Genomic DNA, 19,345 nt, shown 5'->3' with positions numbered 1-19,345 from the left:
GGAGCCGCGGTCGCCCGGGCCGAGATTGGGGGGGCAAGGCGGGCGACAGAAGGCCGATGCCTCCGTCGCCCGGCCCTCTACAGAATCCACCCCCCAAACCTCCAGGTATTTCCCTCCTTAGAGCTGGCAACCCTACATTCCCCTCAGTGCCTGTTGGTAGGCAACTAAGCTTGGTCCTGTCACCTACTTTGGCCTTTGGGAGAAAACACATTGGGGCCAATCCTGATAGGGTTGCCAACTCCAGATGGGAAATTCCTGGAGGTTTGAGGGATGGAGCCTGAAGAGGGTGAGGTTTGAGGAGGGGTGGGACCTCAGACAGGTACACTGCCATAGACTCCACCCTCCAAACCAGTCAGTCCCACATAGGGAACCATTGTTGCCAATCTCCAGGTGAGGGCTGGAGAGCACTCAGTATTACAACTGTTCTGCAGAAGGGAGGGCAGAAGTCAGCTGAAGTCAAAGGGGCAGATAATGGTAGGTTGGTGGCTAGCTGGGAAGGAGATGGGGTTGCCAACTACATGCTGACAAATTCCTGGGGATTTGAGGGGTGGAGCCTGGAGAGGGTGGGGTTTGCAGAGGGGTGGGACCTCAGACAGGTAGACTGCCATAGACTCCACCCTCCAAACCAGCCATTTTGTCCTGGGTAACAATTGTTGCCAATCTCCAGGTGAGGGCTACAGATTACTCACAATTACAACTGCTCTTCAGGTAGCAGAGATCAGTTCCTCTGGAGAAAACAGTGGACTCTGTCATTATACCCTGCTAAGGTCACCACAGCAAATTGACACTGTTTGCCCAAAGCCAGAGCACTGCCCCAGAGCCTCTTTCTAGATCTCGTTGTATTGCTTTCACAACGGGCTTTACTGCTAGTAGAAATATAATGAACAGTTGCATTCTGCTAACGTTATACCCTTGCACAGGGCTTTTTTTGTAGAAAAAGCCCAGCAGGAACTCATTAGCATAATAGGCCACACCCAACAGCAGGAACTCATTAGCATATTAGGCCACACCCATGACAGCACAGCTCATTAGCATATTAGGCCACATCCCCGTGTTACCAGAAGTGTGGTCATCCAGCCACACCCACCTTTTGCTTCTTATTCTGTTTACCTTGTTTGTTGTCAAAACCCAGAGCTTTTTTTGTAGCAGGAACTCCTTTGGATGTTAGGCCACACAACCCTAATGTAGCCAGTCCTAATGAGTTCCTGCTGTTAGGTGTGGCCTGTTATGCTAATGAGTTCCTGCTGGGTGTGGCCAATTTAGGAGCCAGCCGGAACTCCGTTCCTGTGCGTTCCTGCCCCAAAATAGCCCTGCCCTTGCAGTGCAAACATAAGCATGCCTTCATCATGTATGGGGGCCCACCACCAGGTGCAGCATCCTCAGTGGCTGAGTGATGGTACAGCAAAACTTACTGTCAGAGTCCCGCAGCAATCAGTTCCCAACAACTCCCATTCAAAAGAGTGAAGTTTATTGAGTACAGCAAAGGCAGGTCATCTGTGCATACATTCTGTGTTAGGACTGATTGCAAGCGCACGCAATGGGGAGCTATACATAATTCAAAGGAGTCCCCCTGATGGACCTGGGCCAATCAGGGAACCAGCAAAAGCCCGCCTAACCTAACGGGTCTACATTCGCAGAGAAAGCAGCAACAAGGCACCAAGGCGAGCGGATAAGATGAGCTGGGAAAAATGAAAGTTAAGATTCTATTACAGCAACAGACCCATTCATCACCTCCCCCCTCCAGCAGTTATGGCAGCGGCTGAGCTGACACTTACATCCCAACCCTGATATTATTATTGTTATTGTTATCACATGTACTTGCGAAGCAAGTTCCATCATCAGGACTGTGTTAAATCCAGCACATTGCAAAATTCTCTAAAGAGCTCAAGAATAATTTCTCTTTTGCAAAATGGATGCACAGAGGAGATTTAAAGCATAAAACAGTAATTATAGTGCAGATAAAACATCTTACCCAAATGGGGAGTTGGCCAACAGAATACGGGGCTCAAGGGAGATGCAGAATTGTTTCTCTTCTTAGGAAGAGCCTGGATAAAGATCTGGTTTCGGCATAGCAAATCCTGCCTGATTTATGGAAATGGATTGAACTGGATTATCTCCAGGATTTCTCTCCATCCTGATTGACACCCTGATACACTGTTTAAGAATTTATACACAATTGCCGCTTGCCCCGGACATGATTCTGCCAACCACAACACTGCTTTGCATCCATAACTGGCTGATCTCAAACCTCACAGCTATTCAGTCCTCATGAATCACTGCCATCTACTGAAGCCAGCATTCCAGCCACACACGGCAACCTCTGCTTGTGGGCACCCTCAGACGCCTGTCCTTTCTCTTTCACTGGAACTGGAACCAGTCAGGTGAGAATATCCCACTGTGAAAAAAACTGGCCATCTCATAATACTGTAAGCCATTTGCAGCTAGAAGCAGTCCACACCCTAAAACTCTCCCCGTCTTCTCTCTCATCAAGCAATGGACGGCTGCGTCCTGGCAATTCATCTTTGGGATAATTTAAAAAAAGATGGCTCCGCTCCTCAGATCTGGCCATACAGGAATGAATCTGAGTTCCTAATGCAAGCTGCAATGTCTGCCCGCATTCAGAACATTAAAAACTAACAATGCACTTTGCTCGCATTTCCATTGTAGGAAAAGCATTTTGTTAAGAATCAGGAAGGAAACGTCTGGGAGGAACGTCTTGGCCTGCTGTGGCATCTTGCTGAGCATTTCTGCTGCAGGTATAAGGGGGAGGCAGAGGACTTCTATCAGGGATGGCAAGAGTAGGAAAGACATCAAAAGAACATAAGAGACGCCAATGTTGGATCAGGCCAATGGCCCATCCAGTCCAACACTCTGTGTCACACAGTGGCCAGAAATACCAGTGCCATCAGGAGGTCCCCCAGTGGGGCCAGGACATTAGAAGCCCTCCCACTGTTGACCCCCCCCAAGCACCAAGAAGACAGAGCATCACTTGCCCCAGAGCCCCTATCTATACCTTGTGGCTAATAGCCACTGATGGACCTCTGCTCCATATGTTTATCCAGTTCCCTCTTGAAGCTGTCCGTGCTTGTAGCCGCCACCACCTCCTGTATCAGTGAATTCCAAGTGTTAATCACTCTTTGGGTGAAGAAGGACTTCCTTTTATCCGTTCTACCCCGACCGCTCAGCAGTGTCATGGAGTGCCCACGAGTTCTTGTATTGTGAGAAAGGGCGAAAAGTACCTCTTTCTCTACCTGCTCTTTCCCATGCATAATCTTATAAACTTCAATCATGTCACCTCTCAGTTGTCATTTCTCCAAGCTAAAGAGCCCTAAGCGCTTTAACCTTTTCTCATAGGGAAAGTGTTCCAACCCTTTTATCATTCGAGTTGCCCTTTTCTGCACTTTTTCCAAAGCTATAATATCCTTTTTAAGGTGTGGTGGGTGACCAGAACTGCACACAGTATTCCAAATGAGGTTGCACCATTGATTTATATAGGGGCATTATGATATTGGCTGATTTGTTTTCAATACCCTTCCTAATAATCCCCAGCATAGCATTGGCCTTGTTTATTGCAGTCACACACTGTCTTGACATTTTCAGTGAGTTATCTACTACAACTCCAAGATCCCTCTCTTGTTCAGTCTCTGCTAGTTCAGACCCCATCAATGTGTATTTATATTTAGGATTTTGGCTCCAATGTGCATCACCTTGCACTTGGCCACATGGAACCCCATTTGCCATGTTGACACCCACTTGCCCATCCTTGACAGATCCCTTTGGAGTGCCTCACAATTCTCCCTGGTTTTCACCACCCTGAATCTTGGCCAACCATTGCTCCCTTATTTTACTGGTATTATAAGGCTTGGGGGGTGTCCAGCGATACTAGCCCTAGAGTGGGAGCCAGAGGTCATTTCAGGGGGGTTCGGGGGGGATCACAGTTCCCCCGGGTGAGGGGGGGGCACATGACGAAGCCCCGCCCCCCACTTCCGGCCGCCCCGCTTCCGGCCCTCATTCAGCCAGGAGGAGGCAGGAGGAGAGGGAGGGTAAGTTGCTTCCTCCCTGCCTCTCCCCACCCCTGCCTGCCTGGGGCAGGGAGGGCCTTTGCGGGGCTTTCTTGCACTCCTGCCGGCCTTGCAGGTCCACCGCCGGGCCTCTCATGGGGCTCGGCAGTGAAGCTGCAAGGCCGGCGGCGGCCAGGACCGTTGGGGGTGGGGTGTGTGGCCTTATGACACACTTCCGGTGATGTCAGGGTGTGTGGCCTTATGACACACTTCCGGTGATGTCAGGGTGTGTGGCATAAGCCAAAATAGCTTGTGTGTGTTTTTTTTAAAAATCATTTATCTATACATCTATTCCTCAAGTGTAGCCCCCATCTGCAGATATCTAAACATACAGATCGGGGCCACACTTACCGAAAACAGATTTTTCTGCAAACTTGAGGGACCCCCTAGGTTTGCTGAAAAATCTGAAATGCAAAACAAAAACAAAACATTGGGGGGTTTAAATCCCCCCCCCCATATTAAATAAAGTGCGGTCTGTGTATGAGCAGACAAGAGCACTTACCACTGGGAAGCTGGGGAGGGGCCCCGGGGCAGCTGCTGCTGTGGAAGAGCCCTAGAGCCCAGTGGTGGTGACTGCGGGGGACCCCCGGAGCTACCGATGGGCCCAGCCATGGCGGAGCCAGAGAGCTGCTGGCAGGCCTGGCAGCAGTGGGGCCTAGAAGCCCCTGGTGGGCCTAGCAGCAGTGGATGCCAGGACCTGTTCTGGGCCCGGCCACGGTGGTGAAGTAGCTGTTCCAGGCCCAGCTGTGGAGGCAGCGGGTGTCGGGAGCTACTCTAGGCTTGGAACAGCTTCCAGACACCACTGATGCTGGTCTCCAAGGTGAGTGGTGGGGGTCTGGAGTCTAGCTGGAAGGCTATGGGGGAGATGAGACCCCCCCCTGAAAGTTTTGAGGGCCCCCTACTTGTTTGTTTCTATTTATTATTTGATGTAGTCAGGGCATTTTTGGTAGAAAAAGCACAGCAGGAACTCATTAGCATAATAGGCCACACCCAACAGCAGAAACACATTAGCATATTGGGCCACACCCCGACAACACTGCCCATTAGCATATTAGGCCACACCCCCATGTTACCAGAAATGTGGTCATCCAGCCACACCCACCTTTTGATTCTTATTCTGTTTATCTTGTTTGTTGCCAAAACCCAGAGCTTTTTTTGTAGTAGGAACTTCTTTGCATGTTAGGCCACACCCCCTAATGTAGCCAATCCTAATGAGTTTCTGCTGTTGGGTGTGGCCTATTATGCTAATGTGTTCCTGCTGGGTGTGGGCAACTCGAGAGCTAGCCGGAACTCCGTTCCTGTGAATTCCTGCCCAAAAATAGCCCTGGATGTAGTGTGTACTTTGGGTCTGGGTGACAAAACTAAGTAGGCTGTCTCCTGGTGGGTGTGGCTGGATGACTACATTTCTGGTAACATGGGGGTGTGGCCTAATATGCTAATGAGCAGTGTTGTCAGGGTGTGGCCTAATATGCTAATGTGTGTCTGCTGTGTCACACAGTGGCCAGAAATACCAGTGCCATCAGGAGGTCCACCAGTGGGGCCAGGACATTAGAAGCCCTCCCACTGTTGACCCCCCCCCAAGCACCAAGAAGACAGAGCATCACTTGCCCCAGAGCCCCTATCTATATCTTGTGGCTAACAGCCACTGATGGACCTCTGCTCCATATGCTTATCTAATTCCCTTTTGAAGCCGTCCATGCTTGTAGCCTCACAACTGGGAAAGAAAAATCAGCCTTTGAGGGTGATGACAGGAAAGGGGATTTAAAAGGAAACTTGTTTCCACAGCAGGGAATGTCACTTTAAAGATCAGACAGAGCCCATTTCGGTTCAGAACTGTGGCGTGATGGGAGGAGAGGCTCCTGCCTCCCACCCCATGCTGTTCCAACAGGGAGTTAATTTACATAATTTTGGAGCAGCACGTGAAGAGTTCTAAGCACATGCCCATCCAAAGGTCTGTGAATAACTTCCTGCCTGGGCCATTTCAGCTTCTGAAAATGGGGGGGGGGGGAGTGCAGGTGGCAGGAATCCCTCCCTTTCCCATGCTGCAGTTCCAAGCTGAAAGGGGCTCTCTCTTCATATTTAAAATGGCATTCCCTGCAGCTACTGTGTAGATGCAGAGAAAACAAGGTGGGCCAGAGAAACCCAGATCCAACTCCTCAAAAAATGTCATATCTACTCTGGCCTTTAGCCCTGGGCCCCACACTGGGAGCCCCCCCCCCCCAAGTCCATGTATAAGAAACTGGGTTCGAGACGCGAGTAGTGATCAGCTCATGCTTTATTAAGTGAATCAACTCAAAAACTAAGACACCCCAGCAGGGCAGAAGCCCTGTTTTTATGCGTGGAAAACAACACACACCCCACACACCCACTCCCTGTGATTGGTTATTTACATTGCAACCTTAGAACCATAGGTCACTTCTAGGATCCTAGCTGTCCATTGTGTTGGTGACTCAAGCTAGTCCATATTCCGGAGCTGTCCTGGCTGTCAGTACATAACACCATGGCTCCTCCCTTCCCACATATGGGATAAAGAAGAACAGCAGACTCCTGGTGCCTTCTGTGGTGCTTGGGCAGCTGGCCCTGTGTCGGCTGCAATTCACCCCTGGCTTGTTTGGAGTTTGGGCAGCCGGCTTTTGATGACCGATCCTGCCTGCCTCCCATAGGGCAAGGGCCACCCTTGCTTGGTCCTGGTTTGGAGTGTCTCTGATTGTCAGGCTTTGTCTTGGAGTTTTACCCAGAATCGCAGAATTGCTAAGACAATTCCTGTTTGGGTCCCTTCACGGAGAAAAGCAGGATATAAATATTGAAAGCAAGAAAGAACCCTGATCGTATCCAACATAAAAAAAAACCCAGCAGGCTGCTTTCAATACCTATTAACCAGATCTGAATGCGACAGGAAAAAACAAAGGCCAGCAGAACCCTCAGTAGGCTGTACAAACCCAGCGATGCGCTCATGAATAAGCGCATAAAGACTGGGCAATTGGATTCCGTGGGTTTGGGTACAGCACGGTGCTTTCCACTCCAGATATTACTGTACCATTCATATCCCACCTGCCCTTTGATTCCTCCTGGGACCATTTTTAGCTGTATGGATTGAGTTAATGATTGATTCTCCTTCTCCGTGCCAGCATGACGCTTTCTGAATGACATCAGCATATGATTCAATATTATGAATCAATCTAGAGTGACCAAACCTTTTCTACCTTCCTTCAGATGAACAAAGTAGAGGTTAAAAAGAAAGAAAGAAAGGTGAGGGAGACAAATTAAAAGAGCACAAGAGAAGCCTGAAAGAAATCGGAGAAAAATTAAATGAATTAAAGAAAAAAACAACCACTACCTTGCATGAAGTCTGTGACCTGCATTGCCTCCTACGCAACTGAACTTTAGAATAGCTCCCTGGAGCGGCTGGAAACTTTGCAGTACGCTGCTTGTGGTGCCTGAAGCACCGGGGAAAGTTGGGCCTTAATTGGAGTCTCTCGGCTTCCTGAGGCGGCCGGCTGGAGATGTAACATCTAAGGGCAGCACCAGGGTACGACTCTTAAGAGCAACCCGGGGTCCCGATTACATTGATTTTGTTAATGCTGTTCCAGTACTAATAATAATACCTTTGCATTGTTGCTGCTGGAAATTAAACATGCAATAATTTGTTCTTCAGCTGTACCATTCATATTCCACCTGCCCTTTGGAGGCAACGACTTAATTCTTCCTCCTCTAGCCACAGGCCCGTAGTCTGGATTTTTAAAGTTGGGGGGGCATTTAAATTTCTTAGGGGGCACTGGCTAATTGAATTAAAGGAATACCCGGCTCCTTCCATGCACCTGCCGCCGCTCGGGGGCCCTGGGCTGGATGGGAAGTTGTGGGGCCTTGCTGGAAAGTCAGGGGGCCTAGCCCTAAGATGCCCCACTGTCACTACGGGCCTGTCCAGCCATATATTTTCCCCGGTGAGGGGGGGGGGAATGGCTTGGGCAAAGAGGACTGAGCACAAAAAGGTCCGAAAAGAAAGCCTTAAAACAAGGTCTAACACAGGAATCCACAGGGCTATTTTTGGGCGGGAACGCACAGGAACGGAGTTCCGGCTGGCTCCCGAGTTGGCCACGCCCAGCAGGAACTCATTAGCATAACAGGCCACGCCCAACAGCAGAAACTCATTAGGATTGGCTACGTTAGGGGTGTGTGGCCTAACATGCAAAGGAGTTCCTGCTACAAAAAAAGGCCCTGGGTTTTGACAACAAACAAGGTAAACAGAATAAGAAGCAAAAGGTGGGTGTGGCTGGATGACCACACTTCAGGTAACATGGGGGTGCGGCCTAATGTGCTAATGAGCTGTGCTGTCGGGGGCGTGGCCTAATAGGCTAATGAGTTTCTGCTGTTGGGTGTGGCCTATTATGCTAATGAGTTCCTGCTGGGCTTTTTCTACAAAAAGAGCCCTGGTCCGAATCCTCAACATGTGCCTGTGGGGGCCATGGTGGCCATCAGGGGTTGCCAACCTCCACGTCCCCCCCCCCCGGAGATCTCCCAGAATTACAACTGATCTCCTGACTACATAAGGCATTCATTTATTTATTTATTTTACTTCTCCTGGAGAAAAATGGCTGCTTTAGAAGGTGGGCCCCATGGCGTTATACCCTACCAAGGTCCTGCCTCTCCCTAACCCCACTTCCCCAGACTCCACCCTCAAATCTCCAGGTATTTCTGAACTCAAGAGTTGGCACCAGCAGTGCCCGCCAAGACCTTTTCCTGGTGCCCATCAAGTGTTTTTAGAAAGCGTCTGAGGCCAGGGGCCCAGTCAGGCTTCTGGCCATCCATCAGAGATCTGATGGGCTGTGCAGACTTTTAAAAGTGTTGCCTTGGCATCAACTGCCACCGCAGCACAAGGATCTTCACTGTGTGACTGAAGGGAAGCTGCGGCTCCACCTCCTGCAGCAGCCATTTTGCGTCTGCACCCACCATACTATGTCAGAATTCCAAAGGCACCTGCAGGTTGGGGATCCCTGGTCTAAGGCTGCTTTGGACACTGAGTGCCGCATCTGGCTTAGGCCTCAGGTTCCACTTTGGAGACATGCCCGTGTGAGGGTTCCCAGTCCCCGCGGAACTTGGCTGGCAGAAATCCTGCCCACAACTGACCTTCCTGTGCAACTTCCGGTAAAACCAGAAGTGCAGGCCCTGATGTGATGATGTCACCCAGTAGTGACGTCATCACATCGGGGAGGCGACGCTTTGGGCTGTGGGCAAAACTCTATTGTTTGAAGCCAAATTTGCCATAGAGTTTTGCCCAAAAACTAGAGCATCACCCTTGATGTGATGACGTCATGGTGTTGGGGCTTGCAATTTCTGGTTTTTCAAATGGCCCATTTGCAAACATCGGAAGCATACTTAGCAGCCCCTACAGGAATCTGTGAATTCCTGTAGGCATTCTACAAGGTGTAGGCATTCTACAGGCAAACTACAAGGTGAAGTGAGACCAGCAATGCGTACGTCTTGATTCTGAGAGGCCTGGATTGTGTTTGAAGATACTAAAGTGACACCAAATCCACTACCAGCATTTTCTAGTCTTCCATGTTATCCACTCCAGTGGTTTTTTCAAACTGATTCGCAGGAGTACTGCTTGTTCTGGTTTAATTATGCTTTTTTATGGATGAGATGATTTGATACACTGAACATCAGAATTCTGGACGTGCAAGAAATTGATAGTTGTATTCATTACAAGATATCTCCCTCTTCCTCTACGGGACTCGGAACAGCCTATGTATCTTTCCAGATGAATTCTCATCCAAACAGCTAACTTCAGCTTCACAGGCTGGGGGGGGGGCTAAGGAACAGGTTACAAACGACTCAACTTCAGCTTCACAGGCTGGTGTGGCTAAGGTACAGGTTACAAACTAGGAACTCCTCCGTTCAAATCTTGCCTGCTTTGTGAACTGACTACGAAGCTGTTGGCGAACTACACTTCCCCCATCTGCAAAATTACCATACAGATTTCTCTTACAGAGCTCTTGTAAAAATTACACGTAACGCATGTGATGGGCCCCAAAGCACTAACTATTAAATACTGAGTGTTTATTGTATTACTCCAAAGTTGAATTGCCTGCTATGCCTTCAGCTGAAAGGAGGGTGAGGAGAGGGGGCATGGCTCAGAGGTAGAACATCTGCGTTGAACGCTGAAGGTTCCAGATTCAGTCCCTGGAATCTCCAGTTTAAAAACCCAGGTAGTAGCTGTTTGTTTGTTTATTTATTTATTATTTACATTTCTATCCCGCCCTCCCCAGAGGCTCAGGGCAGCTTACAAGGCATATCGCCGAATAAAACAATAGAACAGTACAAAATATTAAAAATACATCACAGTTGATGAACAGTTTTGGTGCTCCTCTGAACCCCTTCCAAGTTAAGATTCCTAAAAGCAAGATGGCCATCCCCTAAAACGTCCCATTCTCACCCAAGATGCCCGCGTCATGATGGCCATATACAGAAATCATGTGGCGTTGGTGGTACAATGGTGGTGGCGGCTCCTATTCAAAAGCCTGGCGGAAGAGCTCTGTCTTGCAGGCTCTGCGGAACTGTGCTAGGTCCCGCAGAGCCCTGATCTCCTCTGGGAGCTCATTCCACCAGACAGGAGCCGCCACCGAAAACGCCCTATTCCTGGTCATGACAAATTTGATGGACCGGGGACCGTTGTTGTGGAAGACCTCTCCCAGGACCGTCGAGAGTCACTGCCACTCAGAGTGGATCATTCTGACCCCGGCAGAGCAGTGCTCTGACTCAGTAAATGGCAGCGCTATGTGTTTGGGAGAGATCTGTCAAGTGAACGTTATTAGTCAGTAACCCAATGCAATTAGATGGGCATTCAAACAAGTCTTACAGAACTATAATGTGACGAGAGGTCTGTTATTAAAACGTATAATAATCCCTATTTGAAGATATAAACTTGAATAAGTACAAATGTTGGCCTACATAAGCCTAAGCAGAACAATGAAAGGATTTGTTGCAAGCGCCCCCACAGTATCACTGAATGCTGATCTCAGGCAGAATTTATATAAATAATTGCTTTGCGCTCTCTTCTTCCCCCAAGGAAATTTCAGATCCCCCTTTGGTAGAGTTTTTTCTTTTCTTTTTGATAAGCGGATTCCTTTTGTCAGTTTTTTAGAACAAGTATTCTGATTACTGTTATCTGGAAGAACATTATTTTCTCTGCTCGGAAATTCACTTGGCAACAATGTCTTTTATATAAAATATTTTGGGGGGATCCTACTTGGGTTACTCTTTAGATCCCTAAGGGGTAGCATTTTGTAGAGACAAGTGGGCTGCCATGGGGGGGGGGGGCAAGAAATTTCCATTCTGCCACTGGAAAATTTAGAGACCAATCCTTAGCAAGTCTTCTCAGAATTCTACTCCGCTCTACTCAACAGGGCTTACTTGCAGGAAAGTATCATTAGGATCATACTCCTTGTCTGGATACAACGACCCTTTGATTCTTACGTGTTGTTTCGCTCATGGGATTTTGTCTGACCCAATGTTCAGACTGAGTACTGATAGCCCTTGATTCACACATGCAGGGAAATGAGCCCTGAGGGGGTGGAATGGAAGAAGAAGAGATTGGATTTATACCTCATGCTTCACTCAGAGTCTCAGAGCGGCTTACAATCTCCTTTCCCTTCCCCTCCTCACAACAGCCACCCTGTGAGGTAGATGGGGCTGAGAGAGCTCTGAGAGAACTTGTAACTGATGCAAGGTCACCCATCAGCTGCATGTGGAGGAGTGGGGAATAAAACCCAGTTCTCCCAGATTAGAGTCTGTGCTCCTAAGCACTACACCAAACAGGACTGCACAACTTGAGACAGTAGGTGGTGGCTTCCAGCTTTGAATGTTCCTTTGTGTTTAAAAGAAACAAACAATCGACCTTACAGATAGAAAGGGAGGAAGCATCTATCCTTTCCTTTGGTTTGTTGTACTGGTGTTCTTTTTGCAGGAACTATTTTAACAGGGGAGCTTGGAGGTTTCAGCAGATGAGCACAGACGTTGTGTACCCTTGACCAAAGCAGGGTACACTCCTTCTATCTGTGACTGTCGTCATAGTCCACCGAATGTGCAGCTTCAGGAGGGATGCGCATGGAGTGGCGAGGGAAGAAGGGGACACCCACCTAGCCAGTGAGACAGGCCAAATCAACCCTGGCGATCAATGTGGCGACAGATGTCACAGCCAGACTGCCTTCACATCCAACGTAGGGGAGCATAGGGTGATCTTCCATGACTGCCCTCTTGTATTCTGAAATGGTGCAGTCCCATTCTACCAACACTTCATTGTTCTCCATGTGTGAACCAGACACAAGCCACAGGTCTGAGCCTGCCCCTTCACAGATATATGGAGTCACAGCCTACAGCCCCCCCCCCCCCCACAAACACCTTTTAATGTCACCTGGAAAGTGTCAAGACCAATCAGGAAAACCTCCTTGCAATTCAGCCCTAGTATTCCTGCAGCCTTCATACATCCTCATGTGAAGTCCCAGAATGCAACAACATGACGCAAGCAAGATATTTCTTGGGCTACACATGATTTGTGCTTATTTTGGGGGGGGGGGTGTACACGAGTCTGCAGTCCTCAGCCTGCTGTTTTATGCACACACACTATTGAAGGTAAAAGGAACGGTGTAAAGAAAACGCTTTTCTTAATTGCTAGTGTTTGTGAACCCTTGGTTCGGGCCTGGTACTGGGCCTGTAGTGAAAACTTCCAGAGTGACAAACGAGTGGATCTTCTCCCCAGAAACAGAGATAACACTGAGAGCACTTAGTAACCTTGGAGAAATTGCTCCCAGCTGTGGCTCATAAGGAGACTGGGATGCTGACCATTAGGCACATTCCAGCCAATTAACCCTGCAACACCTGCATGTAGGCGGGTGGAGAGTTATGCTGCAGATGACATTTGATTCCCTCCTCCCTGCTGTAATATTATGGGTTACAGGGGTCGTTTCGTAGAAAAAGAGCTAAGGGAACTCATTAGCATAACTCATTAGCATATGCCACACCCCCTGACATCACCGGAAGTGTGCCATAAGGCCACACACCCCGCCCCCAACGGTCCCGGCCGCCACCGCCGGCCTTGCAGCTCCACTGCCGAGCCCCATGAGGGGCCCGGCGGTGGACCTGCAAGGTCGGCGGGAGTGCAAGGAAGCCCCGCGAAGGCCCTCCCTGGCCCCAGGCAGGCAGGGGTGGGGAGAGGCAGGGAGGAAGCAACTTACCCTCCCTCTTCTCCTGCCTCCTCCTGGCTGAATGAGGGCTGGAAGCGGGGCGGCCGGAAGCAGGGGGCGGGGCTTCGTCATGTGCCCCGCCCCCCGTACCTCACCCGGGGGAACTGTGATCCCCCCCGAAATGACCTCTGATGGGTTAGCATGGGATATTATGGGGTACCGGTTACATGGTAACCTCGGAGGGTTGCCATCACCTTACTGACCCACCATAAAAATCCACTCCACTCGAGTTATGGTTCTGGTTGCCTGGAGCTAGAGACATAATTTGTCATTAGTACCAGTGGCAATCCGCATTGGGGCTGTGACTACTGAGCCTAGTATGGTCCAGTAGTTCAGTGCCCCAAACTATGGCATTCCAGTTTGCTTATGCCTGGATGGGCTAAAAAGTGACTACTTCGTATGCTGATCAACTGCAACTTCGTCTTTGGGGAAAGGTAATGCTGTATTAGTGCCTTATGTTTCAGTTAGGCTGGATAAGCTAAGAGTTTGTTATTTTCACCTACGCTGTCTTGTCTTGTGTTTTCCTGCACCTAAATAAACTAGAAAATATTTTACTTCGATAATTCTGTGTGTTCTTTGGGTTACTAAGTCTCAAAGCCTAAATCCTGTTTGCCTAGACCTTTTTGGACCACTCCCTACTAGAAAGCCTTTTTGTCTCCTTTTGAGTTTTGAGCTGCAGCTTTAGTCTGCAGGTTTGTTTTGCTGTGTAAGTTCCAGAACCAGACAGGAGCTTTCGGTCCCCTTCCTCCTGGGCTGTTGGGAACTGCTTAATGAGGGGCCTGGTGGCAGTTCTACCTGAAGTCTTTTGTTTTGAATTTTGGTTTTGTTCTTTTGGAAAACAGGAAAGAGACCTTTCCCCCTCTTTCTCCTGTCGGGTGTTTGTTTTTGTTTGCCTGGCTAGGATAAAGCCCTGTGCATTGGTGTAGTGGTTAAGTGTGCGGACTCTAATCTGGGAGAACCAGGTTTGATTCCCCACTCCTCCACTTGCACCTGCTGATGTGACCTTGGGTCAGTCACAAGCTCTGGCACAGCTGTCCTTGAAAAAGAGCAGTTTGTGTCAGAGTTCTCTCAGCCCCACCCACCTCACAGGGTGTCTGTTGTGGGGAGGGGAAGGGAAAGGAGTCTGTAAGCCGCTCTGAGACACCTTTGGGTAGTGAAGGGCGGGGTATAAATCCAATCTCTTCTTCTTCTTCTTCTTCTACTTTGTTTGGTAAGCTTTTACAAACAGGAAAACAGCCTAAAACCTGCTGGCAAAACAACATCCAACCAACATGGCTACATAGGGTTGCCAAATGTGAATCGGCCGGGAGCGGGGGGCTCCTGGCTGGCATCTGTTGCGTGCGCGTAGCGCGCGTGCCGTGTGCGCGTCACCCAGAAGTGACGTCGCACGCTGGGGGCGGGGCTACACCATTTGAGGGGAAAACTCTTTGTTTCCCCCTCAAATGGCGTGGCTCCGCCCCCAGCATGCGACGTCACTTCCGGGTGACGCGCACGCGGGGGTGGGGTTTCCCCTGGGCCCCGATTCCACGGGAGCGGGAATCGGGGCTTGAAAGCGGGGGGGAAATCCGCCCCCCGGGGGCATTTGGCAGCCCTATGGCTACATAATATAATTTTAGTGCAATAAATGCATGAGGTGTTGGGCATGGCCCAATTTAGCAGAAACTGGAGAATTAACAACAATTAAACCCTGTGGAAGTCTTCTGCTAATGCAAACATGGACCTTAGGAACAATGGTCCTTTGGTTAAGAACCACGAGCAGCGCATGAAGGCGGTCGACATCCACTGTTGTTATTGCTTCTGAACTCGGAGGCTCCACCGTAGACCTATCCCTACAGTTATTGCTTCTGAACTCGGAGGCTCCACCGCAGACCTATCCCCTGCGAATCTGTTGAACCTTTTCTTTCAAAATCCATTTCGGAGAACAGCCACGACCATGTCTTGCGGCAGTGATTTCCACAAGCCATGCGCTACACAAAATAACTGTTTTGCCTGCCTCCAAGCTACTACCAATCAACTTCACTGGATGCCTAGAAGTTTCAGGACTGTCAGAGAACATCATCTCTCTGTTCTCCAAACTGTTCCTAGGCCCCGGTCACACAGGCCGGATATCGCGGGGGGAGGCGTGGCTAATTGCCCCAGAGCAGTTTGATGCGCGATTACGTGATCAGACGCACCAGCGGCACACCACAGGTCCTTCCCTTGGCGCCGGCGAGTAAACAAGGGACAGGAGGGGAATGCCGCGCGCCGGGCGCGATCACACCACAGGCGTCTGGAGGCAGCCTGCGGCAAACGTTTACTAGTACCTTGGAGGTACTACTTTTTTAAGGCGCATTTTCAGCGGTAAGCCACGGGTGCACTCCACTTCCCAGATGTTGGGGTGTGATCACGCCCGGATAATCCGCCCACCATCCGTGCCTCTCCTGCGGCAACTTTGTCGTGTGACCGGGGCCCTAGAGTGGCTTATCCTGCCTCTCTATTATTCATTTAATTATATCCCACTTTTTCCACAAAACACCTCACTGTCCCCTCTTTTTTCCTCCTCACAACAACGGTGCTGTGAGGTAAGTTAGGCTGAGGGAGAGTGAGTGGCTCAAAGTCATCCAGTGGGCTTCCAGGGCAGAGTGAGGATTCAACCCTTGGCCTCCCAGATCCTCGTCAGATACTAAACACTTCATCATACTGGTTCTTAGCCATCTTTCCTCCCCTAAACTCCTCCGTTCTCTTTAAGACAAAGAATGGGACTAGGCAGACGTCGTACAGGGCAAGGATGAGGATACATCTCTACTTTTCAATCTCTCCTAGGGCTGCCAATCCCCAGGTGGGGCCTGGAGATCTCCCACTTTTACAACTGATCTCCAGCTGACAGAGATCAGCTCCCCTGGAGAAAATGGCTGCTTTGGAGGGTGGACCCTGTGGCACTGTACCATGCTGAGGCCCCTCCCCTCTTCAAACCCCGCCCTCTCCCGGATCCACCCCCAAAGTCTCCAGGTATTTCCCAACCCAGACCTGGCAACCCTAATCTCTTCCCTCACCCAGACATGATTTTTTAAAAAATACGATAGCCTACCAACTGTTCCACAGCTTTTGGATCCCACATATTTAAACCAACCCCTCAAATCCTCATTAAAGTGAATGGATAATGTGTGTGAGAGAGAGACAGAGACACAGAGAGAGGAGGACTGGATAGAAAGGAAAGGAAACACAAAGCTTACCAATCACATAGGCAAGCAACAGGGCCAGCGTGACTGTGATCGCCGTGGCGCTCAACGCAGTGCACTTCCAGTTGCAACATCGGTAAGGTTTGTGAAAAGAGAAAGCCGGTCTAGAGAAAGTACTTCTAGGAAGAGGCCTAGGAGGTGGCGAGTAAACAGTATTGGAGGTTAAAGGATAGTTCTGGCTGGCTGCACTGAAGATAGCTGAAGAACCAGATCCGTGTTTAAATAGGAAGTGCCTACAGGGGGGAAGAAAAAAGACAAGAGAGCCATGTTGTAAGAGGGGGGGAAAGACAGGTTATCATCTGCCACACAAAGAAGAAGAAACAAATACTGCAGTTTATCTACAGTGGGAATATCCCCGGATTATTTAGCCCCCTTTTCAGATAAACAAGCCTATGCTATTATTAAACAAAGATTTCTCGACATCGAAAGGCAAGAACTTAGGGAACGCGCAACCAGCAGATGCTCCCCAAGTAGGCTGGGGACTTTTGACACGGGCTCTATTGCAAAATATCTGTCAAGTTTAACAGCCCCACACCATCGCAGAGCATACATGCTTGCACGCTTTAATGTTCTGCCATCGGGGGGGCTTTTAGGGCGGTACCACTAGATACCATATGTAGACAGACTTTGTCCTTGCTTTCTAAAAGATATAGAATCCACTACACACACCAGACTTCATTGCCCCCTCTATAGGGATATCTGATCTCGTTTTATTACTCCATTTCTAGAGGGTAAGAGCTGGCACTCTGATGACTCAGTGGTTCACTTTCTTCTGTTTAATTCTAATTGCGAAATAATGGAGGCTGTTGCAAAATTTTTATATTATGCAATCAAAAGACGAGGCTTGAATAGCCAAGTGTCAGTGACCGCTGCATCTTAGTATTTTCCCGCATTTCCATGACGTTTTGAGCTTTCAATGCCAATAAAGGTTGTGTGTGTGTGTGTACTGCAGTTTATCATCTCTTTCACGTGTACGGAAACAGCGCTGGCTGTATTATTAAAAACTATTAAAACCATCATTTTGGCTCCTTCACGGTCTTTTCCATAAAATAAGTGGGAGAGTGTTTATTTATTTAAAATACTTCTTTACTGCTTTTCTGGCGCTACATTCAAAGCAGGATATAATCTTTGGTCCAAAATAACACGCAAGGCTGGCGTTCTGAGAGAGGAACTGGGGAAACATAGTCTGTCCCTCTCTAAAAAAGGAGGCCAGGAGAGGGGGACTCTGACTCAGTCCACTAAGCTAGGGAAGGGGACGTTAACTCCTGCTGTCTCTATGCCTGAACTATCTGCTATCCCCCCCACACACTGAAACATAAAGCACTCTCCTTTAATAGCTTTAAGTCTCTGCAGGAAAAAAAGAGATAGAATAAGGATTCCAGTCTTTTTTCTGCACCTGGGCTTCAAAGGCATGAGGGAACACGACTGAAAAGGGAAACAATGGCTGCGGTCACACACACTGAATAATTCACTTTCAATCCACTTTAAGTGCACTTCCCAACTGGAATGTACTGTGGGAACTGGCAAAATCCAGCTGGAAAGAGCCCTGAAAGTGGATCATTTTGTGTGTGTGACTGCAGACAATGTGTGAGAGAAGAGATACGCCCAGGGGTAATTTCCTGCAGGAGCGCACAGGAGCAAAGCTCCGACAGTAAAGAGCCCAGGGGGCGGGTACATGCAACAAGCCCCACCCCCTGCTCCCAGCAGCCCTCAGTCAGAGTAAGAAGCAGCCAGGTAAGCTGCAGAGCCCCCCCCCCCGGCCCAAAACAGTCCAGTGGCACCTTAAAGACCAAGTTTTATTCAGGTACAAGCTCTCCCTCCTCTGTGAGGACAGATCTGCATGTTCCACCCCCCCAACAGCTAGCAATCCAAAACAGTCCAGTGGAGCCTGAGCGGTGGGTGTTGCCTGCTGACACACTTCCGGTGATGTCAGGGTGTGTGGCACATGCAAATAAGTTATGCTAATGAGTTATGCTAATGAGCTCCTGCACCTCTTTTTCTACAAAATGACCCCTGGATAAGCCTCCCCCTTTTCCAGCACTGCAACACGGACGGCCCCAGTCTCAGGGCAGCACTAGTCGTGATGATGTCCCTGGGCCAATCCTGGGGACGCTGCCACCAGTTAAAAGGCTAAGAGTTGGCCATTTAAAAATACGATGAGGGCAGTGCCACGAGACAACGTTTCTGTCCCCCCTCTCTTTTTCAAGTGGTAGAGCAGACACTGGGGGGGGGGGCACTTTGGTACTTGAAAAGATGTAGGGGGGCAAGAGTACTTCGTCCACTGTTCTTGTGGTATTTTTAAAGGGCCAACAGCTAGGCTTTTAAATGGTAGCAGTTTCCCTGGGGTGGACCTGGAGATGTTATCTCATCTAGTTTGGTCCTCACAGCTGCTCATCGTGGTCGAATCACACATCTGAAGTTCCCGTCATGGGCCATGTAGTTTGGCCTTCAGTGTGCTTTTCCCACCATGAGAAACATATTGGACTTTAAGAAATCTATTTGAGCTTTGGAGGGCAAATGCAGGTTCCCAGCAGCTTGGCATTCTTCATTATAGACCATTTCAAAAGACAAGTGTTCAAAAGGTTCCTAGATATACAGAAAAGAATGGATAAATAGTTTGAAAGCCTTAAATAACAATAGTCCAAGGGCTGGCTGTGCGACTTGTGCTACCATTTTCAAACAATGAGGTTTTTAACTATGAGAACACATTTCCATAGAGAATGGATTTATGGAACACTGAGAGGTGCCAAGGAGCACTTGCTAAGTGATGCTGTGAAGGGAAGGCTCCAAGCATGCAAACCACCAGGTCAGTCCAAGGGCTGCATAA

At 49.2% G+C, this 19,345-nt stretch overlaps 1 protein-coding gene across 1 annotated transcript in view; it reads right to left on the bottom strand.

The window, feature by feature from the left end:
• Positions 1–19,345, bottom strand: part of LOC107107513 (teneurin-1-like) — a gene marked incomplete at its 3' end in the record, with an annotated part of 108,864 nt that overhangs the window by 48,547 nt on the left and 40,972 nt on the right. The window contains exon 2 of the mRNA XM_015407823.1: positions 16,513–16,751. Coding sequence (XP_015263309.1) covers positions 16,513–16,751 — 239 coding nt within the window. The remainder of the gene's footprint in view (positions 1–16,512; positions 16,752–19,345) is intronic.

This window comes from Gekko japonicus, unplaced genomic scaffold (genome assembly GCF_001447785.1).
Source record: "Gekko japonicus isolate JY-2015 unplaced genomic scaffold, Gekko_japonicus_V1.1 scaffold3105, whole genome shotgun sequence".
Taxonomy (NCBI): domain Eukaryota; kingdom Metazoa; phylum Chordata; class Lepidosauria; order Squamata; family Gekkonidae; genus Gekko; species Gekko japonicus.
This window is presented reverse-complemented; position numbering and strand designations above follow the sequence as displayed.